This window comes from Hemicordylus capensis, chromosome 3 (assembly GCF_027244095.1).
Source record: "Hemicordylus capensis ecotype Gifberg chromosome 3, rHemCap1.1.pri, whole genome shotgun sequence".
NCBI classification, from domain to species: domain Eukaryota; kingdom Metazoa; phylum Chordata; class Lepidosauria; order Squamata; family Cordylidae; genus Hemicordylus; species Hemicordylus capensis.
The window spans coordinates 69542245-69567511 of NC_069659.1; the positions used below are offsets into that span (position 1 = coordinate 69542245).

A 25267-nucleotide genomic window follows, 5' to 3' on the forward strand; every position below is an offset into this window, starting at 1 on the left:
TTCCAGGCAAATTGATTGAAAGCATCCTCAAGGATAAAATTGTAAAGCACATAGAAGAACAGACCCAGCTGGGAGAGAACCAGCATGGCTTCTGCAAAGGTAAATATTGCCTCTCAACCCTTTTGGAGTTCTTTGAGAGTGTCAACAAGTGTGTGGATTAAGGTGATCCAGTTGACATAGTATACCTGGACTTCCAAAACGTTTTTGACAGAATTCTTCATCAAAGACCCCTGAGGAAACTTAGCAGTCATGGGATAAGGGGACAAGGACATGTATGGAATGCTAACTGGTTGAAAGACAGGAAACAGAGGGTAGGTATAAATGGAGATTTTGCACAATGGAGGGAAATAAAAAGTGAGGTCCAGGAATCTGTACTGAGACCAGTGCTTTTTAATTTATTCATAAATGATCTAGAAGCAGGGGTAAGCAGTGAGGTGGCCAAATTTGCAGATGATACCAAACTCTTTTGGGTAGTGAAATCCAAAACAGATGGTGAGGAGCTCCAAAATGATCTCTCCAAACTGGGTGAGTGGGAGACAAAATGGCAAATGTGGTTCAATGTTGGCAAGTGTAAAGTGATGCACATTGGAATGAAAAACCCCAAATTCAAATATATGCTTATTGGATCTGAACTGTCAGTGACTGACCAGGAGAGGGATCTTAGGATCGTGGTTGACAGCTCATTGAAAGTGTTGACTCAATGTGCAGCAGCCGTGAATAAGATCAATTCCATGCTAGGGATCATTAGAAAGGGGACTGAAAATAAAACTGCTAATATTATAATGACCTGATACACAATGATGGTGCAGCCAAACCTGGAGAACTGTGTACAATTCTGGTCACCACATCTTAAAAAGGACATTGTAGAACTGGAAAAGGTGCAGAAGAGGACAACCAAGATGATCAGGGGCCTAGAGCAGCTTTCTTTTGAGGCAAGGTTACAACACCTGGGGCTATTTAGTTTAGAAAGAAAGACAACTGCAGGGAGACATGATAGAGGTCTGTAAGATCATGCATGGTGTTGAGAAAGTGGATAGAGAGAAATTCTTCTCCATTGCACATACACTAGAACCAGGGTCATGCCATGAAATTGATTGCCAGGAAATCTAGGACCAGCAAACGGAAGTACTTTTTCACACAATGCATAATCCACTTGTGGAATTCTCTGCCACAAGTTGTGGTGACAGCCAACAACCTGGATGGCTTTAAGCAGTGTTTGGATAACTTCATGGAGGAGAGGTCTATCAACAGTTACTAGTCGGAGGGCTATAGGCCACCTCCAGCCTCAAAAGCAGGATCCTTCTGAGTACCAGTTGCAAGGGAGTGACAGCAGGAGAGAGGGCATGCCCTCAACTCCTACCTGTTGGCTTCCAGAGCCATCTGGTGGGCCACTGTGTAAAACAGGATGCTGGACTAGATGGGCCTTGGGCCTGATCCAGCAGGGCTGTTCTTATGAGGGGAGATGAGTGAACATTGCTCTCACCTCCCGCTTTGTCCATGTTTGGCTGCTTGGTAACTTTCTGGCTCAGTTCAGTAGCAGCCTCTGTAACAGCTCCTGCTCCACTCTTCTAATGTTGCAGAACACATGAACGTGTGATGCTAAAGCTACATTTGCTTACCCAAAAAACTTACCATATCTTTATGTACTACATAGAGAGAGAATTTTGCTATAGATGTGCATGAATTGGTGTTTGGTCAGTTCTCTTGGCCAGTTCGGCAGCAGGGGGGTTACCTTTAAGAAGTAGAGAGGGTGCCCATCCCCACCACTGTATTTCCCCCACCAGTGCAATTGCCCTGTCGATGCACTGGCCACTTCTGGTTTGATGCTGAATGTGGCTGCAAGGAGGTATGCAGCAACTCCACAGCACCAGATATGGAAACAGCACTGGCATGGGAAACGTGATGGTGGGGGGCAACCTCCCTGCTCCTTAAAAGGTAACCGTCCCCCCACTGCCAAACCAGACCTCCAAACTGGCTCAGTGGTCCATAAAAGGGCCACCAAACTGGTTCATGCACAATTATATGTTCAGCTGGACAGTTAAGTATTGTGGGCCAGCAACCTTCAGGAAACAATTGTTAGGAGAATAGCCTGTTTGGGGGCTATGTTTGGGGGCTCCCAGTAGCACACCTCTGTATGATTTGGGATTACAGGCTTGTAGTTTCCATTTTGGACACTGAATTCATGGGATCATGGGCTCACCATTTGCTTACATGAGCTAACTCACAAGGGTGAGTTGCTTAGCAGGCAGCATGGAAAAAGGTAATTCCAGGTCAAGCCTAATCTGCGACTGAAAGAGGACTATTTCTCATACTGTCCTCTCTGATTCAAGCACAGATGAGGATGCCAAAGTAGACTAGAGTTAATTAAGAGTTATTCCTTCAACAGAAGTAGCTGAAAACTGCTCTATGTTGGCATATCAGATTAGCCTTCTAGCTTATCACCTTCCTAGGAAGGAGCAGATAATGTATAACAGGCTCATCTCTCTAACAGAAACATTAATGGTTCTTGGGGCTCAGGAGAAGTGTTTGTTAAGCTAGAAACATTCCCATCACTCATCAAGGTCTTCCTGACTCATGAGATAAGCTTTAATGCACCCATTCACTCTGTCCTGTAGCTGATTAGTTCTTACTAAAACACAAGTTGTTCTAGTAAGAACTAATCAGCTACTTTCCTTTTACTGTCTCTACATCTGGACTAAATTTGGTGCAAATTGAGGTCCACAAGTTAGATCTCTTGCACCTCAAATGTTCATGTGTCTGCCATCTTGGATTGGGGTGGGTGTCATCATTACAAATTGCAGCACCTACGTGTCCCTGTGTGTCACTCACTACAACTGTACATAATTTGGTTCAAATCAGTTAGACAACCTACAAGTTAGCCCACTTGCACCTCAAATGTTCACGCCATCTTGGATTGGGGCAGATGACATCATCACAACCTTTGCCACAGAGGTGTCCCTATGTGTTCCAACAGCTGCAGAAAATTTGGTTCAAATCAGTTTGACAGTCTACAAGTTAGCCTACTTGCACCTCAAAAGTTTACGCGTCTGCCATTTTGGATCAGGGTGGATGACATCATCATAAACTATGCCATTGGGGTGTCACTATGTGTCCCTACAACTGTATCCAACTTGGTTTATATTGGTCCAGGCGTTGCGAAGCTGATTGGCAGGGGGCGGGGGACACAGACGGACACATACACATGGACGGACACATACAGAATGCCAGATAATCTCATAAGCCTACTGGAAAGTAGGTGTAAAAGGAACTATTGTGCCAAATCTCCATAACTGATGTGGGACTTGAATGATTGTATTATGTGGTGCTTTGATGGTTCAGAGGCTCTTGAGTCTAACAAGTCTTTAACATTAAAGTTCCTTTCACTTTGTCAGTAACTCTGGCTTCATTAAGAATGTACAGGATTCGGTTGGGGGGCCATCACCTTTTTTAAAAAAAATTTATTTATCTATCATATTTTTACACCGCCCAGAACTTAGGTCTCTGGGCGGTTTACAACAAGATTAAAAAGTAAAACATTAATTAAAGACAAAAGGAAAACAAAACAAAAATTTAAAAGCAAGAAATCAGGGGTGTATCTAGGGTGGGGCAGGCAGGGCATGTGCCCCGGGCGCCACTTGAAGGGGGGCGCCATTCCTAAAAAAATTTTTTTTAAAGGCTACTAAAAACAAAATGGCCACCATGCATGCGCAAATGGCCTCTGTGAGGCCCTAGGCTAGGCCAGGCCAAGCCAGGCCTTGCAGAGGCCATTTGAGCATGCACGGTGGCCATTTTGTTTTCAGTGGCCATTTTAAAAATAATTTTGAGAAACGGCCACCGCACATACTCAAATGGTCCCTGAGTGGCCCTAGAGGCCAGCAAGGGGAGGGGGAACAGTTGCAGACCCCCTACACATGGCCTTTAGAAAGCCCCCCTGAAGGGGCTGCAGGTAATTTTTGTTTAATATAATATGTCACTGTACGCATATTTAGTTTGGCACTAAGTACAGAGAATCAGGGCTTGTGAATAATGAGCTGAAGCTTATGAGCTAGGATTATATTCATTTGCTCTTACTTTGCTTCTTGTGATAAGTGAGTTAAATGTGATGTCTTAATAATATGGCTATTAATGGTGAGTTTGTCTTTGAATCAGTGTGAAATCCTTAGTATTAAGGCCCACTGGAAGTTTCTTGCTCTCTTTCTCTCATTTTAACTGTCTTTCTGAAATACTAGAATATATTCCAAGTAGTGACACAGTCTACTCTGCATATCCTTTAATTATTTTCAGAGTATCTGGGAAAAGTCAAATTCTCCATTTATTTTTAAAACATATGTAATAGCTATGCTACAATGCATAGTAGAGAATTAGACAGGCACTTCTCTTTAGTTTTCCAAGTACACCTCCACAAAGTATTTGGGTATTTCATAAGCCCCAGCATACTAAAATTTGTAGTTTCCCAGCATTTTTTGGTCTGGCTACGTCCACTGCTAAATAGTTTTTGAAATATTAAAAGATTAACGAGCTTGACTTGTATTTTTGAGTTGATATTATGGTAAAGCTGTCTGAAAGATAGGTGTCAGATGTTTGGACAGGGGGCACAATTTCAGTGCTTGCCCTGGCGCTATTTTCCCTAGATACGCCTCTGCAAGAAATGTAAAACACAATTTAAAAATTTTAAAACAATAGTCTAACAACAACATTCAATACAATTAAAACAATATCAGTTAAAAGCACTGGTTCATGTATGTGAGGATGTATGTTCTGCAGCTTTATCTAACTGCAAAGGACAGTTTTCTCTTGGCAACAAGTGCTAGTCTATGCTGTGCTTCCATCACTTCTGAGGGAAGCCAGCATTCATCAAATAGGGAAAAGAAGACTGTCTGGTAACAACTGGCTGGGTTTCTATGTTGGCAAAGAAAACTGCCAGATATGATATTTAAGATTGCATATCAGATACGACTCTTAAAATCTCAAAACTACATGACAAGCTGTTGTCAGTCTTTGATTTTCTAAGCACAGTCATTCAATGCATGCCTGATCATAGATAATTCTAACAATTATGGACAGGATAGTCTAAAGGTGATCCTTTCATCACAACAAAATCCTTCCTTCTAACCATTGATAAGTTCTATATAGATTTTCAGTGAAAATTATTCTCAAGCATTGCACATATTGGAATGAAAAAGGATCAACTTGACAATTTCAGTACTTATCACTTGCCTCCATAGCAAAGAATGAGTTTTATAGTTTTTCCATTTTTCTCACTTGAAAAAACAAACTTGAAAATCCAGTAGTATACATGAACATGCAAGTTTACTGTCCTTTCCATGAAAGGGGAAAAATAATAATCATACAACCTTCAATTACCAGATTTTGCTTTGGAAAATGGCAAATTCTGTTGAGGAGATAAAGACACATAAAGCCTAGGATTTTTTTTCTCCTGAGAAAATCTAAAATGTCATGCAGAGATATCTAGAACAGAATTAATGAGTGTTCACTTTCAAAACAGATAGGAGACACCAGTTGTCATTATCATTAGCTTTTAAAACCTTGGAGTTCAACTTAATTAAAACAAATGAACCACAGTTAAAATGTGGTCCTTGGAAAGGTTATGTATTTCTATTGTCTTGGTGCGGGGGGAAATACAGTTAACTTCAGTTCTTAGTCCACATCAGCTAAGGAGTCTTAAAAGTTGTATTAGAGAAAATCTGCAGCACAGGTTGTTCTTTATTGCATGTTATGAACTGAAGCAACAAGTTAAAAGACAAAAGGAACACCACTTTTACAGTTCAAACCAGACATGACTTTAACAAGATTTTTATTGGAGTGATTGGGACCGACCACATCTCTTTCTGGCATGGGGGGGGCGGGGCGCAGCTCTTGAGGACCCGAATCTGAAAACATTCAAAATGTTTTTGTGCTAGATAAGACAAGCAATATTATCCAGAACTATCAGTGTACATGACACTTCCCTGTCTTAAGCAATTTATAATCTAAGCATGCAACTTTTCCAGAATTTAAGAATACTAATATTTTGAAACATATCCCATTAGTGTAACCTGTTACATATCTTGTATGGTTACAAGTCTAAAATCATTCATGTAATAGGACTAAACAAGTGGTTTCAGAAATTAAGGTATAGAAGATGTACTCCAGAGTTTCCTACAACTTTCCTTCAACAGTAGCTAAATCAGATTTGAGTTTAACATCTTTTGAAAGCCCAACACCCACAAATAGACTCCTAAACCTTTCCTGCAATGAAGACACAAACTCCCATCTCATCTCAGATTTTGGTTACAAAATCAACTGAAGCAATAACTGCAATGATTTCCCATGTCAAGCTGCTTTTTATGGTCACTGTTAAGCCATCTCAAATAGAACAATTGCTGCAAAATAGTCATTCTGTATGCTTTATATATATGGCACATATAGCTCAATTCCTAGTTAGAAAAGAAAGCCATACTCAGAAATAAGGCTGAAGAACTCAGCTAAAATACAAAGATGAAAGAACAGCACCACCTAGTTCCCTATCTAGAAGTTTTGAAACATGTTACACTGACAAGCTTATGTTTGCAAACCATTTGGAAAATAATATATACTGCCTGTGTTATACAAAGTGTCCAAATCACATATGCTCCAATATCAAACAACAAGCTTGGCTATAGTTAGCAGCGTATTTGTGTGTTTTAGTAACTTGCTTTCTTCAAATAAACGCAAAGTGTACCATTACAATCTAAATAAAGTGAGGCACAAATTTAACAATATATCCAGTGAAGAGTATTATATAAAGTTATTGAGTCCTACACCCCATTTTTCATATACCAGGCATTAATTAGTACAGGGGCATAGCTAGGGGAGAGGAGGTCCATGTTCCCCCTTTCTCCGGCAACCTCTCAGAGTGAGGTAGATAATGAAGAAAATAGGGAGGGGTAGAGCTGGGGGGGGGTTTCCTCAGGAGCTGGGGCATCTGTTCAATTATAGCTACAGTACACCCCTGAAAGAGTAACAGCTGTATGTAGTATATATATAATACATCACAGATGTATTATATATATATATATAAGATGTGTATATATATGTATATGTATATGTATGTGTAGAATGATATATAATACATCACAGGTGTTTTAAGTTGTTTCACAAATCACTTTACTTTCACCAGGATTAGTCTCCATATTAAAAAAGACAAATACAGGCATTTGAGAAACCAATGGATATGGAATGGCTTTCTAGTATGTATAACTTGCTGGGGGTGGAGGGAAATACACTAAGGATGTGCACGAAATGAGGCTCATGCACTGGTTTGAAGCCAAACTGGTTCATAGGTCCCCTAAACCAGTTTGACAGTTGGAGTGCAGCACGGGGGGGGGGCAGTGGTGAGTGTCACCTTTAAGGCACCGTACCTGCTCCACTGCCACTCCACACAGTTTTCTGCTGCAGCAGCATGCCCCCAGCAGCCGCATGGGCTAGCAACACTGCCCCAGCTGCCCGTGCACAGCCACATTGCTGCCCCCAGCAGCCCACACATGGCAGCAGGGCGAGGACATAAACATGGCCTTTGTGCATGTGTGACAGCAATTTGCATGGTCAGTTGCTGACCACCAAGTGTTTAACAAACCCTTTAAGGTATACACACATTATAGGACTCATGTGCTTTCTGCCATGAACATACTGAAAATAATAGCTTTCAGAACACTTCTTTATAACTTCACAAACTGTATAGGAATATAGGAAGGTCCCAAATATATCTAAAATAACACATTAATTTTATATGCATAGCATTTAAAAATTTTATATTGTTCATGATAAGGAAAACAATTCTTCAGACTTAAACTTACTTTTCTAATCTATAACAGCTGCTGCATGAATCTCTTCAGTAATGCCTAAAGATGGGTTTATTTCTTCAGGACTAGGGACAGGCAAATAACCTAAGACACTGGCCACCATTTTCACTGCTATTTCTACATAGTAAAAGTCTAGCTGCTGAACTAAGTATTTAAAACCTTTTTGTGATAGGATTTCAAGAGACCAGTAATATTTGTATTTGCAAATACTTATGCTGATGATGCATTTGCAACCATCTGTAACACAGAAACAGAGGGTGACACTTGAATACAGCTGGGAAACAGTCAACACATGGGAGAGGGTGGAAATTATCTGGGGAAGAGAAAAATTTGTACACTTACTTATAGTGCCGCCACCACCATTAGTTATAGTGAACTCCCACACACAAGAAGTGGCTACAGATGCCAGCAGGAACCAGTTTGCCTAACCCCTCTAAGAGGAAAGGAGAAACAAGGTACTATTAGTCAGCCTAATTACATGACCTGCCAGCTAATCAGAGGAAGGATAGAGTGTGCTTTGAATACTTCACAACCCTTTTGCCAGTCGGCTGATAAATTTGCTTATTTCATCTGGGCTGACCAATTCAGACATGGTGAGGCAGGGTCCTGATGGCATTGAGAAGTATGGGCCAATTCAAACAGTTGGAGCCATGGTGGTGTTGCCCAAACAAGATTAACTACAGGAAATGTTGTCTTCCAACTCTTGTCTTTACAATAGGGAGCCTGCTCTGAAAGGGCCAAGTTAGATGTTGAAGTCACTGCTTTCCTATTGTGAGTTCTGGTAGTTTAATGAAGACGCAATAACCCCAAAATTACTGCTGTCAGAGGTGCACCTAGGTAATTTTGGAGACTAGACTAACGGCCTTTGGAGCCCCCGCCCCCCGTGCAACTTGCTGAAGGCCTCCCCCCACTGCAAGTTAAACATCACCCCCCTACACACACAGAGAGAGTATTTTTAACTCATGGGTTCTTGAGGGCAACAAATAGCAACTGAACTCACAAGAATGTAAGAATATAAAACATATTTATGCAAATATGCATTAGCAACATTTTAACACATAACAACATATTTCCATCCCACATATTTATTTCCCCACCTCTGCCTCTAAAGTACCCAGCACAGGTCACAATCACACTCGGCCGCCCGGTGCAGTACGGGCCAATGGCAACCACACCACCCAATACAAACTAAAGAGGATGTGCTTTCCACTATTAATATTTTCTTACAGGAGTTTGAAAAGGTCAAATTTAAGAAATGCAAGCTAGCATCTAAATCCTAATTACCAGTACTAATGAAGCACCATCTACTAATTTCATTCTAAAAGCTAACTGCTATTAGACCAGACATATAAGCCCCATTCAGACATTATATTGTACAAGTATGCTGATGTTTACATGTGTTTGTGTGAATGACTGGACTGCATTCCTTTAAAAAATGAACCCTGCTACAGGCCCCGAATGCACAGTACAAATAAGAAGTGCACTCCGGTACCTGTGTTCAACATAACGTGTGAATAACTATACGTATGTACAGATATGTACCTGTGTATAGTGCATAGTAGCCTTAGCATCACTCCTTGTTCCAGCTTTGGGGCCTTCAGTTCATTCTTCTAGATACTTGTTGTGGGACTTGAACATAATATTTAAATAGGGCTAATGTCTTACAAAAATGCAGATGGTAGCATCTTTGTTTTAGTTTTTTCATCCATTTCACATTGGCCTCCGCTAGAATTTCTATAAATTCTTCTGAACTTTATAACTTGGATATTTTCTAACCAAATCACATGGAGTTTTCAAGAGTCGTATTACTCCTTTAGGGCATTATACCTGCAGCTGAATGTGTGGTCCTGCAATGCTGCTTAGATCCCACTCTTCTTCCTCCTCCCTCATGTCTGTTCTCTTTTTCATGTCTGGCACACCTTCACCAAAAGACTCAGTTTCCCTGAGGCTATCAGAAAGGGAAGTTTGGCCATCTACTTTTGTCCTATTCAACTTCCTCTTACAACTGTCAGATCTGGGTAGGGAGCAGGCTGTTGCCATTATTCCACCTCCCCAACTACACATGGAGTGCTCCAATTGAGACCTCCAACTGCTCCTTCCAGGCCTTGGTGTGCATCTGCACTAAACAAGCTGGCATGGAGAGCACACACGCCCAGTCACAAGCACAGAAGACTTTGTAGCCTTAGCATCACTCCTTGTTCCAGCTTTGGGGCCTTCAGTTCATTCTTCTAGATACTTGATGGCCTGTGCCTGGCTGAGGGTAATATGGCTGGGATACAAGGGTATGCATACTCTTTGGCCCCCATAAAGCCATTTCATAAAAGATGGTGTTAATATTTTTTAAAACCTCATTATTTGATTTAGTAAGCACACTTGCATTGTGTCCACTATTTGCCCCCTAAGATTAAAATGTGTTTTAATCACACCAGGGAGCACAACTCTTAATAATGCATGAGCAATACCAGCTTGAGTGAGGCATGCTCAAGCTGACACGAAAACAATAAGAATGGTACTATGTAGGAGGAGCAACTCTATAAGACGACAGCTGGGTTAAGGGCAAAGGGACTTGAAATTTCCAGGGACTAAAGACCACACTTATATGCTTTAATCTCTCCTAACCTGTCAGTCGCAGCTTCACAATGTAGGATGTCAAGCTGCAGCCAGTCAAGATAGAAACAGATTACCTAGTGGTTTTCTGTACCCTGGATGAGAACACTCCTTTTATTTAGTGTTAGCATAGCTCTTTTAGATGTGTTGATTTCAGACTACTTTGTACTTGTAAAAACTGTATCTCAATGGCTCTTAGGACACAAGAACATTTATCAGTTAATTCTAGTTGCCAGACAAAAGCCTAACATCATGAGCAAAGAGTCAGTGCAACACACAATAAAGCATTCAAATAGATTTATATCTAATTTTGAAAACTGATTGCTTATACTTCTAACTAATTAGACTGTCATCTTTTAGTTAGGGAATAATCAGAGCAGTCTCTTGCCATTCTGCATGGCAGGAATAGAAGCAGGTCCACTTATACTGATAATCCAGCAGATGTAGGTCAGTTTGGTATTTTCCATTTGTTCAGATATTTATCCCTAAGCATCTACTGCAACTGACACTGTGAGGTAATTTGTCCTTAAAATTTCTCAGAGCCGACAGACATTTTTAAGCTACTGGGACAGAGCTTTGCCACAAAGAAGTGGACTTAAGGCTCAAAAATGTAGTTGATAATAAATGACAGTGCAACTCTTTGCAGTCAAACAAAAGGATAAGACACATGTATAGGGAGAAATCAGAAAAGTCACTAAATCTGATTTATTAGTGGACACTATTCATATATATATATATATATATATATATATATATATATATATAAACATAAACACGGAACGTGCATATTTAAATTACAAATTATTAGAAAGCTGCTCCCTGATGCAGACCTTAATACTGAAATTTATACTGCTTTTCCCACATTGCCCCAAAGCATGTAGAAGTTTTCCATTTATTAAAGGTGCAGATTATTCTGCTCTTGATTATGCCTTCTAGGCTATTTTATAGATGGTTCTTTTATTTTGCAGTAGCAGGAAGTTTAGGGTCTCTTACTTCTTCTTGCCACCAGAGAACAGTACAAAACAACTTACCAAAAAAAATAGCAATTAGTATATTTTCCATATGACACAAATACACAGAAATCTAACCATAACTGGGTGGTGGTTAAAGTTTGCTGTACGAAGAACCACTATTCTAGATTGCTTGTTTTTCATGGACAACATTCTTAATCTCTAACACAGTCACACACAAAGATTTTTTAAAATGTTTCCACTGCAAGAACTTGCATGACTGAAGATGTAAACTGTATTTCTGTAAAAATAAAAATGGGAAAAAATGCTTTCTCTTCACCATGTGATGGAAACAAACATGTTATAGAATTATTTTCTTTTTAAAAAGAATTTTGAAAGACTTGTTGGGTTTTAAAAGAAAATAAATGGATTTTTCTTATAAGATGAAATGCAATAACATGAAATATATTACACATAATTTAACACATGGAAGGGAAATCAAAATGTTAATGCATTCATTTTATTCAAGCAACAACAACAAATATGATAGATAGATAGATAGATAGATAGATAGATAGATAGACAGACAGACAGACACAGTGTAATGATGGAGCTCCAAGTATCCATCTGTAACACCCAAGGTAGTCAAGTATATCTTATTTTTGTCAGATATATATATATATATATATATATATATCTTATTTTGTCAGCTATATTTTTATAGGATAAATATATACTTTTTTATGTTTAAAACAAAATAGACTATCCATATTATATAATATAATGTTTATATTATAAAATGTTTAAAACAAAAAAAAAAGACTATCCATATTATATTAAGCAAAATGAAGCTGTCTCATATGTGTTTAGAAAGAATAGGCCTTATACAGATTCATTCATATATGAATGAGATAGATGGATATGAGAGATAGGGAGAGAGAGAAGGCTCAGAGAATACACATTACTAGGTGTAATTAGGATAAAAAGTTTAGAAAACAAGATTTATAGTTCTATTCTTCAATGTTATTTCATTACCATACTCTGTTGCAGCAAAAAACAGCAAAGTGATATGGCAGCTTGAAGATTAATACCTTTATTGTAGCATAAGTTTTCATGAACTAGATAGAGCCACTTCAGATACATTAAGTGTAATTCTCAGTTTACATGTGTAAACGCATACATAAAGACGAGTACGGAAAATGTATACATTAGGGCCAAGTGGACATGAATGGCACAGCAAGAGTCTTAATAAGAGTAGATAGATAAAATCAATTATCCTTATTTGAGTTACATCTCTGTTGTATCTCAGATTACACATCACTGAAATCTATAGCTTTTTTTTTTTATCTAATGAAATAGATGGCTCCATGAAAGAACCATTGTTTTAGATTTTGAAATTTTAGCTTCAAGAACTTCAGAAGTTAGAAGATTTGCATGAATTGAAAACACTTCAACTCTTTTTCATTTGTCTGTTATTTGATTGCATACATTTTTACTATCAGTCATCTGCTTCATTCACCTGATGCACAATAAATCTGAAGTGTGAAGCAAAAAGAGACAGAAGATGTACTAAGGTCTTGTTACCATGTTTCAAGAGCAATATGTTTGGTGACTCCAAGTTTTGACCGAAATACTTGGAGATGTTCTGTATTTTTATGCAAAATTTGGCAGAGAGGCACCTTTTAATGTGGTGATTCTCTTTATTTAGCAGGGGGAGAGTAACTGGCCTTATCCACCCCCAGCACAGTACCTCCAGTGACAGTTGCTGGTGTGTATCTCATGTTTCTTTTTAGATTGTGAGCCCTTTGGGGACAGGGTTCCATCTTATTTTTTTGTTATTTCTTTGTGTAAACCGCCCTTAGCCATTTTAGGAAGGGCGGTATAGAAATCGAATGAATGAATGAATGAAAAATGGAAAATAATGGTCTTCAACAGCAAGTACTACGAATTGAACTGTTTAATAAGGCCTTTCACACTATCATCTGGGGATAGTTTGGAAGAGGGGTAAAGAGTTCCTACCCTAGTCTTCACAGATGAGGAGAACCTCTGTTTGGCTCTACAAACTCAACACACAGATTATCCAGGCAGCCGCAGTCCATTTTTGAAACTGAAAGCTGTGTTCAAGGACTGAATGAGCTAGCACAGCATGTAGTTTGCTTCCAGGAGACTGGGAACCCTCATTACATCATCAAGTGTCCCCTTATTGGCCACAAAGGAAGTGGGACCAGCCCTACTGGAGGCACTGCAAGCAAAGGATCATTGATCGTGCTTTCCAAAGTTAACACATTCACAGATGCAACCCCTTGTAGCTGCAGTACTCTATTACAACAATGACAGCTGTTTCCTGAGATCTACTAGCAAAGACAAATGCACCCAGACAACCAAAACATTGTGGTATTAGCTCTTACTTTTAGTACTACCTGGGTTAAGAGCAAGTTAGTGGATCTGGATTACCATATTTGAGCAAGCTAGGATTTAGGCATGTTCACACGACCATTAATCCCTAAGCATACTGCCTTCTATCCTCTTTTTCATGATCATGTGAATGGGGTCAATATTAGTGTCCAAGTACCATATTAACTGTTCGGGTCAATAAGATTATCAAGCAAATGTTGCTTGCTTAATAATCCAGACCAATGAAATAATAAGACTATTGACACAATCAGCCTAAGACAAGCTAGGGAAGCCCAGCCTGGGTTAGGCTGCACATATAAAATGCATAGATCCACATGGATCCCAGTGCCACCAGCCCACCTATCCTGACTTTTGTACCCGGCCATTAATTAGGGTTCAGGGTGCAAGTGCTCCCTTAACCCTGCAGCCAGGATTGTGGGCTCCCAGCCTAGAGTGATAGTCTCACGGGAGTATCCCCTAATGCACTGTGCTCATTGCACAATGCATTGTGGGATATCTGGAGGCCAGGACACTTGAAACAGCTTGGATCATCTGGGAGTGTGAGCCACATTTCAAGCAGCATTCTCTGGATCATCTGGGGGGAAAGGTATGTTCTGTACAGATCTGAACAAACAAAGCAAAAGATGTAGCTTATTTGATTAATCCTTTCCTCAAACATGTACATTTCAACATGTACAAATGTCATATCTAAAACAAAACTTCATCTCTAAAGATAGTTTATGAATCAACCTGCAAAATTATTTCACTAGAACATATTTACTAAGAGGTTTTCCCCAAACTCATTTATTCTGAGCCTCCACAACGTTAGGGGAGACTTAAGAAATGATGAATGTTTTCACTTCAGTCTCAGGAACCACTTGGACTTCCATAAGTCATTCTTAGGCTAGAGTTATTTACTCAGTTTTCAACAGAGCCATTAACAAAAAGATGAAACTAGATGATGATCCAATAAATAAACTATATGCAAGTTCAGAATAAATAGAGCTACCTTATGAAGAAAAGTAGAGCCAGTGTTTTTAGATGGAAACACTGAAGTATATGTTCTTCTTCCAAATACAACACTCTTACAGCAGTCTTTTAGATTTGTTTTAATGAAGAAGAAAGGGTGATAACGATAAAGAGACGATATTTTCAATGCAATTTGTTGTGAAGACCTCCATATGTGTCATAAGAAATAAGAACAATCCTGCTGGATCAGGCCCATTTAGTCTGGTATCCTGTTTCACACAGTGGCCCACCAGATGGTCCATCAGAAAAGAGGTGAGGGCATGCCCTCTTTCTTCCTGTTGCTCCTGCAATAGGTATTTAGAGGCATCTTGCCTCTGAGGCTGGAGGTGGCCTATAGCAACCAGACTAGTAGCCACTGAAAAACCTGTCCTCCAAGAATTTGTCCAAGCTCCTTTTAAAGCTATCCAACCTAGTAGCCTTCAACACATCCCATGGCAGAGAATTTCATAGATTAATTATGCACTGTGTGAAAAAGTATTTCCTTTTGTTAGTCCTAAATTTCCTGGCCTTTAGTTCCATGGGATGACCCCCGGTTCTACTGTTGTAAGAAAGAATATTATTTCTCCTGTAGTGCCAACCAAGCCCAAAAAACTCCACTCAATTCATGAGCACTGATTTTGTTTATATTCTGTATCAGTGAGTCTTTCCCGCCCCATTACTGTTTGTTACATTCTCTGATAAAAGCTTTTTATCTAAAAGTTCGATTACTATGATTTGAGTCGTAATTTTTTTTAAGTTATGTTAAAAAACCAACCCTCAACCAAGTGAGAGTTATTGTCAATTCAAGTTATGATGAATCTTTACGACAGTAGGATAAGAAAATGCATTCTAATTTTTCAGATTAATTGCTAGTCATTTTCAGAACCATTACTACACTACATGCAATTATACTAAGGCTTCAATCCTATGCACTTAGTTGGTATGAAATCCCCTTGAACTCTGTAAAGCTTCCTTTCAAGTAAACATGCAAAGATCTGGCTACAATAATCCATGGCATGTTTTTGTTTTTTGTTTTTTAAATCTATATTAGAAGTGTTTTCCCAAAACAATCCTCCACTTTACATTCAGAACTGGTCCCTTAATTTTGGAAATACTTATGTTTTCTTGTTCTTTAATACACTGGAATAATAAGAAATTTTTCTTTCTACGTGAAATAGTAGCATATTTCTCTTTTTCTACAAGAAGAGTCCATAGTCAATTTCAATGAGATCTAGTTATGACTAGCTAGTACAAATGCTTCCCCCAAATCAGCACAAATAACACATTTAACATAAACAAAAACATGTTTTTCTTAAAACAAAACAATGCATGCCTTCTTTAAAAGTAATAAAGGTAGGAAGAGGTGTGTCCGTGCACGCACATGCGTGTGTATGTGTACATATTGTGTGTGTGTGTATATATATATATACACACACACACGCATGCACTTGCACTCACACACACATGCATGTGAAGATATATATAGTGTATATTTATGCTGAGCCATATGCTTGGCTTGTATGATAAACTAATTCACACAGAAATACTAGAAATAGATCTAAATATTCAGTGATATTACCTAATTAAGAAGATCAAAATGACCACAAGATTGTCATTTTATGGCACAATATGATGTCTAGAACACATTCCAATTCATCTATACTTATTTTTTTAAAGTAAAATACATTACTGATTCATGGTCTTCTCAGCAACATGTTTTGAAAAGGCATATCACAATCAGCCTCAAGCTCAATATTAGCTTGTCATGTACTGACAATCATTCACTGAAATTTTGAATTCAATCACACTTTTTCTTCAAGAATCTGTAGGAATCACTTGGAAATATGTTCAGTGCTAGTGAAGCACTGACTGTAACAGTTTCTGCATCTAATAGAGTACTATCCAGTATTTTCACAAAAGCAACAGTACATTAAAGCATTAGATGCCATTTGCATTATCACACAGCAGGGGGCTACAGCAGCTACAATTCTGGGACAATTCTAACACCTCTGTATGCATGAAGTACAGTAAAGCATATTTGTTACTGCTATTTATTACTACATTTTAGGCAATACATAGCATTGAAAAGTATGCCACACACCGAATGAATGATTTTCGGTTGTTCAAGTAAGCTTGTAACAGATTTCAAAGAGTTGGGAATTTTATAGAGTTGTATGTAACAATTCCCAAATAATTTGCTTTACAAATTTAGCAAATATAAATTATATAATAATCTTTTTAAATGCACTTGAGATTATGTGCCACAGTACATGAAGTCTGGATTAGTTTGAAAGAATGAGATTGCACTCACAATTAGGAGTTATTTTTACAGTAACCAGTAATGATAGAAACTATCCACCTATATATTCATATTTGAACTTAGAAGAGTATTTCTAACCTCACAAACTAAGATCTTACATTCATTAATGTTCCCCACTCTGACATCAACTGATATTAAAGTGTTTTAAGTGCATAGTTGTCTACTTTGTGCAAAGCTATTGTCAGTCTTTGCAGTTAAGATCCATCATCTCATATCATTAACTAATTGTGGTAGTAGCTTGACAGTTAAGAGAGGCCATTGCAATAAATCCGGATTCCCATATATGTCATCTTTCACAGTCTCCAAGTTAAGGCCAGGATTGCACTTCTTTAGAATTGCCTCTACAAAATTCTAAGGGGGGGAAAATCATTTAATAAAGTTATAACTATGAATTCTCCAATCATAAAGACATTTGCACAGAAGTAGATTCCACTGAAATCACTAGGGCTATATCCACAAAAAGCCAAACATCTTAGTATTTTGGAGCCAAACGTCTAAGTGTGGAGCCATATATTTAAGGAATATGGCCATAAACTTCAAAGGTTAGGATTTCCTTCCAGAAAAACAACTGAACCTTCTTCACAGGCATCTCTTGCAAAACTTGGATTCTGGATGGATTTAGATTATTTAATTCTTCATCTAACATCCTTGAGAACAGAAACTGTGGTGGGGCACATGAAGGGCAAAGCAAAAGGAACTTTCAATTGATCAGTTGATTCACTTACCCCAGTTTGTAAAGCAAATTAAGATGGCAGGAATAACTACATTTTCTACACAAGAATAATAGTGTCCATATTAAATTTAGTCAACACAGCAAACCTGCTATCAATGCCAAACTATTGACAATGTAAACAGAGTTGATAGAGTTATTAACACAATGGGAGGTTAGAGTGTGTGTCATTTTCTCATCTGCTTTGTATCCAGCAGACTCAAAATAGGGCATACTAGTCAGTCTTTCACGTATACAGACGTATTCACTTATTGACAATCATGTAGGAGCAGATAATACAAAGTGGGGGTTTTTTGTTTTTTTTTACAAAACAGCCTTCTCAGCCAGTGCTCAGAACACTGAATGTTTGAGCTGTTATTTTTATCAACTGCTGAAACAAAACTGCCAGGTTTCTCTCTCTCTCTCTCTCTCTCTCTCTCTCTCTCTCTCTCTCTCACACACACACACACACACACACACACACACAGGGAAAGGACCAGGTGAGTGATGTAGCAAGGAAAGGGACATTCATTATCTGTATGAAAAGGCCCAGTTTGATTACCTTCATGCAGGCAATACCAAAAAGCAGCCTCTTGCACGACATTTTTCTTTTACCTGATGCTGCTGCAGTGGTGCAATTTTTTTCCCCTGGCACAATCACAGAACGGCTGTGTTAAAAAAAATTATATACCTAGACAAAAACTGTCTAGTTAAAATTGTATCTTGTGTGTCTTAACGCACACATTATGCACTGAATGCAGCCAACTCGATGCTATACAGTAAATATCAAGTTTTCCTTCACCAGAAGCAACCATGATTATACTGATGAGAAAAATCAATAAAGAGAGCTTCCCCCTCCTTTTGCAGCAAAGAGAACCGACAGTTCACATGGAAATGTAACAAGAAGAGAGGCCACCCCCTACATGTGCCACCTGCCAGATTCCCCAATAAATAATCCCATTCAGCAGCACCATAGCAGCTCCTTGTACCAGGACATTCCCAGCAGCTCAGACAGATCGGTAAAGAAAACAAATAGCCAGCCGTACAAAATCATTGCATGTGCCAAATGAAATCATTCTACCTCCTTTTAGCACTGCTTTTAAAATGCTACTTCCAAAAGGTGAAGCAAAAGCTGCATGCAGCCTTCCAAATCCAACAGCTTTACTTAAAGGGTTACTTCTGATTTGGGAGTGGGAGAAGAAAAAGCTTCAACTACATTCTCTTAAGACCTCACCTCATGATACTGCAAGTGCATGAAGGCATTACACACGATAAACTTTATACTGCTACTCCCGAGCAATAGGTAGGAAAAAATAATGATACAAGGTTGCTTGGCTCTTTCTGAATTCCTTAAGCACAGAAATACTGAGACAATTCTTTGCCCTCAGTCATCCTGAGTGGGGAGGGAACCAATCATCCTGAGGAAAACATGGAGAAGTTGCTGGTGCTCGCTGACCTCATTTAGAGCCTCCAAAAGCTGTCGAGATGATTGTTAACACTCAAGAGTCCTTCATCCTGACACATCTGGATATCTAGCCACCTCTGTCCTCCTCCTGCTTGTGGCAAAGGGACAGCAAAAGCATCTCTCCACCACATACTCAAACACTGCAGCCATAAAGACACACACAGAGAGAGAGAGACACACACACACACAAAACCCCTCACTGTAAATTCCAACACCATGACCAGATTCTCTTAACAGCATCAAGAACAAGGGTCCCTCTCAGCTGGCGCCTTGCCTTAATACACTTTGCTGTTTAATTCAATTTTCAAAGGGAGGCAAAGTCTCCGGAGCTTGAAAGATAATGCCTCACAGCCTACTCCCTACTTACATGTCCATATTTCCACAACCATTAATTTGCATAACAATGGTAGTTTTGTACATTTTCTTCCAGTGTGATCCTTACAATTCACTTGAAAGGACAGCATTAAGGCAGAAAAGAAAGGTGCCAATGGTGCATGAGGAACAGAAACAAGGGCACAAATAAAAAATGATTAAGAACAGGATCTGGAAGGGGGCTGTGAGGGCACATTCCATACTGTAGGTTATAAGAGGGAGAAAACTGGTTTTGGAAACCTAGCTGTGCTCATCTTTAAGTCTTCCTGCTGCTCCAGAAATGTCCATGCATGTTCAGCCTCTCCTCCCTCCTCTTTACCAGTGCTCAGCTTTCAATCATCACCCCCAGCCCCCCAGCCCTTGCGATGGTGTTGCAGTGTGCACGTTGCTCTTCTCACTGCATTTGCTCTCTCACTTTTAGAGACATATTTGATCGGATGAAAGTGGGTGGGGAGGGGGAATGGTGGCTGTAGGGGAAGGTTAGAGGGAGTTGAAGCGGGGTCTGCAAGACTCCGGGGGTGGAGGAGGAGGGAAGAGTTTGGGGGCGGGCAGGGAAGGATTAATGTTTGTGCAGCACTTCAAGGGTGGAAAGCGCCGTACAAGTGGTGCTGCTGGAGGCTCGGAGGAGGTGGGGGGCGAAGGGTGATGGATGGCTGGAACGGGGGTGGAGGGGACGGGGAGCCAGGCAAGGCGGACGAGAGAGATGGCGAAACAAGCCGAGGCTTAGACAGTCCAGACAGGAGGGGAAATGGACCGACAGAAGAGAGATCCAAGAGGCGAAGACAAATGAGGAGCAAGGAAGGGGCAAGTCCCCGGGGGAGGGGGAGGAGGCGACAGGGGTGGAAATAAGGTCAGGAGAGGAGTTTCACACGGCCAGGGGAGTGGGGAGGGCTGAGGGGTACGATGCCTCCTCGGCCCTCCAGCTACCCCCCCCCCAAGCCTTCGCACGCACCTCAGAGCCTGAAGTTAGGCAGGAGTGGAGAGGGGGGGCAAGGAGGGGGCGGAGGAGGAGGAGTGAGGACAGGCGGGGGTGGTACCTTGGATGAGGATCCCGCAGAGGCTGTATAAGCGCAAGACGACGCTGGGTTTCAGCCGCATCCTGGGGGTTTCCCTCGGGCTGGCTGGGCGCGAGGCAGAGAATCCAGCAGCCGCTGCTGCTACCACTGCCGCCGCCGCCGCTGCTCCCTCCTTCTCTTTTTCTTCTTCTTTTCCTCCTTCCTTCTGCTCCTCTTCTCGCCGGGCTCGTTCTCTCCCCAGCAGGAGCCGCCTCCGCCGCCGCCGCCGCAGTGTCTCCCTCAGCCTATCCAGCGGGGTGAAGAAGAGGACCAGGGTCGCGCGGGTGTGCAATGGGGACGAGCGGCTAGCGGCTGCCGGCTCCCCCTCCCCTTCCCAATTAATTCGCCCCCTAACCCCGTCCTACTTCGGCTGGGCGCCTTTGCCCCCCGCAGTCCTTCCCTCCGAAGAGCCGGGTGCCGCCACCTCCTCCTTCCGCACGAGAGTGCTCCCTTTCCCTGGTCTCGTCAGGGTGGCACTGAGGAGCGAGATGGGCAGCTGCAGCGCTCGTCTTCCTGCTGCTTCGCACGCTCTCTCACCTCAGCTCGCAGGGAGACGGCTCCGCTCTACAAGCCGCTTTTCCAGCTCTAGACACAAGGGCAATCTCAGCGCGCGCACCTCCTCCTCGCCCCCCCTCCTTTCTCCTACAGAGCTCCGCCCCCTTCCAAACCACGCTTCTTCTCTTTGAATAGCCACGCCTCCATCTTAGCAGATCACGCCCCTCTCAGAGATTTCGCCATGCCACCCCTTTCGCAGCCACGTTCTCTTTAGCGTCCTCTTCCTTTCATCAGCAGAGCAGCCAACTCCAGCTTCCCAATGGGAACGGGTGCATCCTACACATTCAGTGGGCAGCACCGATCCAAGAGAAATGATAGTGAGCGAGTTATGGGAGAGATTCAGCCTTTAAAGGAGGCTTATTACTTACAGTTCCCTCCCTCTCTGCCTGTAATTTAGACGGGCATTTACTGGAACCTATGAGGAACACACGTAGGCGTTTCTCACCAGCCAATGGAAAGCCTGGGAAAAGAATAAAAGGGCTGTAAGGACATAAAGAAGCGAAGTCGCTGTCCAAAGGTGGTTCTGAAAGTAGCGGTTTTTGGACGTTACGGTTTGGAGGGAGGCAAGCACTCAGCCACCTGAAACTGACTGCGCCCACTTCCACGCGATGGAGAACCAGCGAACAAGCTAGCACGAGAACATTTCGGTAAATGGGTCACGGCACAGCCAACAGCAGCAAAGGATAATTTGCTAGATAAGTAGAAGAGAGGAAGGAGAGAAGACTACTGAGAATGGCTAATGAAAAAACGACTATTCTTCAGTTACCACTGGGAATATAGAGGGAGGGGGTACGTGGCGAATGACCAAACCATAATGGCAAGCAGTACGCACATGTGGAATAACCACTGAAAACAATCCACGAGGGGGCATAGAAGCTGGACTAAGCCGGCTGCTCTTCTGATTCTCCACCTGTTCCCGTTTGGGGAACCTTTCCCATATGTGGTGTGGCTAAGAAGGCATTCCACCTGAAGTTCTGCTGTAATATTGTTGAGACTCCTTTGTTTTTCCCCCCTATGCTGACGTAATTTGGAATTACAGGGATGTAGTAGCAATCCCATCTTCTTCCAGATGGTTGACCTGTTTTTCTTAGAAAACTTAGTAGAAGTGCAAAGTCAATCCAAGTGGCCATAGAAACCCAAAGGGTGATTAATATATTACGTAGTGATGTTTCAAGAACTTTCCCCCAGTCATGACTGATTGCTTTCATCTTCGCACATTATGCCATTCTTATCCTTCCTGATGGCTATAGAAATGTATTGAAATGTGCTGGCACCCTGAAAAAAAATATTTGGAAGCATCATAAAATCCCAGTAGGAATCAGGACATTCTGGAAGCCTGCTCTGGGACCTCTGCAATGCATGGATGTTTACAGCCATAATGTGGCCTCACCCTCACTCTATCATTGATAGAAATGTGCTGTACAATGGCCATGAAAATAGATTGGAGCAGCAAGAATGTTGGACTGTGGTCCTCAAGGCACAGCATATGCTTTCTATTCATTGTATATGGATACAAGGATCATCTGGGAGCACAAGTTATTGTCTTTGTGCTTACACTCACCACTAACACTTTCAATGTCCACAGTCTGGCAATTCTTTCTGAATTGTCATATAAAAGCAAGGACACAACGGCATCCAACAAGAAGGTCTTTTGGAAATGTCACTAGTCTCTGTCAATTGCATCTCCCATAGATATATAGTAGCTTATCCAATTGGCCCTTGACCTTGCACACTATTTCTCTGCACTTCATTTCCAAGGAAGCACATTGTCTTCCAAATGACATGGTATTTTTTAATCTGATCTGTAGTTCTGATCAAATAATTGACAAGGCCTGGGATGAAAAAGAGTGCAATTGAATATGTGCACTCCATATACTGGCAGAATAATGCCAATTATACAGGCACTATACTATCAAATCACCACTGGTATGTTTCCTAGACTGTGGGAAATACCTATACCAGGCAGCAGCAATATAGGAAGGTCGTGAAAGGCATCATCTCATACTGTGCAGGAGATGGCAATGGTAAACCCTTCATGTATTCTACCAAAGACAGCCACAGGGCTTTGTGGTTGCCAGGAGTCAACATTGACTCAATGGCACAACTTTACTTTATACCAGCATAGTGCAGCTAATATAGTAAGGATCCAGAGTTGTTTCAACATTCTGCCATTATAAGCCCTGAATATTCCGTTGGTCATCAAACTGAAACTGTCTACCAAATCTTCCTGAGGGGGTGGTGAATGGAATTGTGAGGTCATGAGAGGTGGCGAAAGAGTGTCAAGGGGCCGTGGATTGGTATGTGAGGCAGCAGCAGTGGGGGTCTTGTGAAAGGTAGCAAATGGGCTTTGAGGTCACACAAGGTGGCAGTGATGTGACTGGGGCCTTGCAAGTGAACATGAGGTAGCAGTGAACTGTGCCGGGTGGGGGGCTATGATAGCTTGTAATGGAACAACATTGTAAGCTGACACGGAACCTTGTGAGAGTACTACAGACAGCAGCATGGTGGCCAGGGGACTTGCATGGGCACACAAGGTGGTGGAGAGTGGAGAATGATCTTCTGAAACACACAGAATGGTGACATAGCAAATGGACTTATTATTTATTATTATTTATTTATTCTGTTTCTATATCTCCCTTCCCAAAATGGCTCAGGGTGGTTTACATAGATAAATAAACAAATAAGATGGATCCCTGTCCCTAAAGGGCTCACGAAGTAAAAAGAAACATAAGATAGACACCAGCAACAGTCACTGGAGGTACTTTGCTGGGGGTGGATAGGGCCAGTTACTCTCCCCATGCTAAATAAAGAGAATCATCATGTTAAAAGGTGTCTCTTTGCCAAGTTAGGAAACAAAGGGTGGTGGTGAACCGAGGGCCTTGCAAGGACATGTGAGGCAACAGTGTGATGGCCAATGGACATGCCAATGCACGTGAAATGGTGACAAGGTGGTGCAGCCTTACAAGGCACACAGTATAGCACAGAGGAGGCAAATGGCCTTATAGGCATGTGAGCCATGGGCAAAGTGGCACACAAAGCTGTAGTGAGTTAGATGCAGTGTAGAGATAGTGTAGATGGAGTTGTGAGAACTTGGAGGCAGTGGCAAGGTGGTGGAGACTTTAAAGGCCACATGAGCTGGGGGAGTGTCTTGGGAGTGCCTGTGAAATGGTTGCAAGGTGGTTGATGGTCTTCAGAAGACATTCTAGGTTATGCTGGAGCTCATGTCATCACAGCAGGTTGGTGAAAGGATTTGTGAGTGAGGCAGAAGTAGGTGGGGGAGGGACTTGAGAAGGCATGCAATGTGGTGGTGAGGTGGTGAAAGAACTAATTAGGACACATGCGGCAGCTAATTATCAGAGAGCCTTATAAAAGCATGTGAGGAGGTGTAGTGGAGGACAGACTTGTGAGGTCACACTTGGTGGTGGTGGAGTGTCTTTGAATATGTTGGCTCTAGAGTTATACAATCTCTGTTTAAGGAGGCTCAACTTAGCCAGCATGGGTAAGCAGTGGCACTCTTACCCATGGACTTGGGGCTGAAGTCCAGGACCTGCACACCCCCTGGGTCTGTCCCAGGTGGTGTGGTTGCCATTGGCCTGCACTGCACCAGGAGGACAAGTGTGATTGTGACCTGTGCTGGATGCTCTAGAGTGGAGTGGGGAAAGAAATATGTGGGATGGGAATATGCTGCTATGTGTTAAGATGTTTCTGCTAATGCATATTTGCATAAATATACCTGTATTATATTCTTACATTCTTGTGAGTTCAGTTGCTTTTCGTTCCCTCAAGAAACCACATGTTAAAAATACTGTGTAAGTGTGTGTAGGGGGATGATGCTAACCTTGCAGTGGGTGGGAGGATTCCAAAGGCTTTGAGGTACAGGCTCCAAAATTACCTAGGTGCACCTCTGTGGGTAAGAGCTGCTGTTACCCTTATCCTCCATGAATTTCTGTAATGCACTTTTAAGATGAGCACCCTCGTAAAATAGAGAAAA

The 25267-nt window shown here is 41.4% G+C and overlaps 1 protein-coding gene across 7 annotated transcripts in view; it reads right to left on the reverse strand.

Annotated features, from left to right (window-relative positions):
• CADM2 (cell adhesion molecule 2) overlaps positions 1–21577 on the reverse strand; it is a 717808-nt gene extending 696231 nt beyond the window's left edge. For 3 of the 7 annotated variants that reach the window (XM_053306337.1, XM_053306334.1, XM_053306335.1), the window contains exon 1: positions 20704–21577. In XM_053306337.1, coding sequence (XP_053162312.1) covers positions 20704–20764 — 61 coding nt within the window. In that variant the 5' untranslated portion in view covers positions 20765–21577. The remainder of the gene's footprint in view (positions 1–20703) is intronic. The other 4 variants (XM_053306338.1, XM_053306336.1, XM_053306333.1 and 1 more) reach the window with 3 other exon arrangements.
• Positions 21578–25267: the final 3690 nt, after the last annotated feature.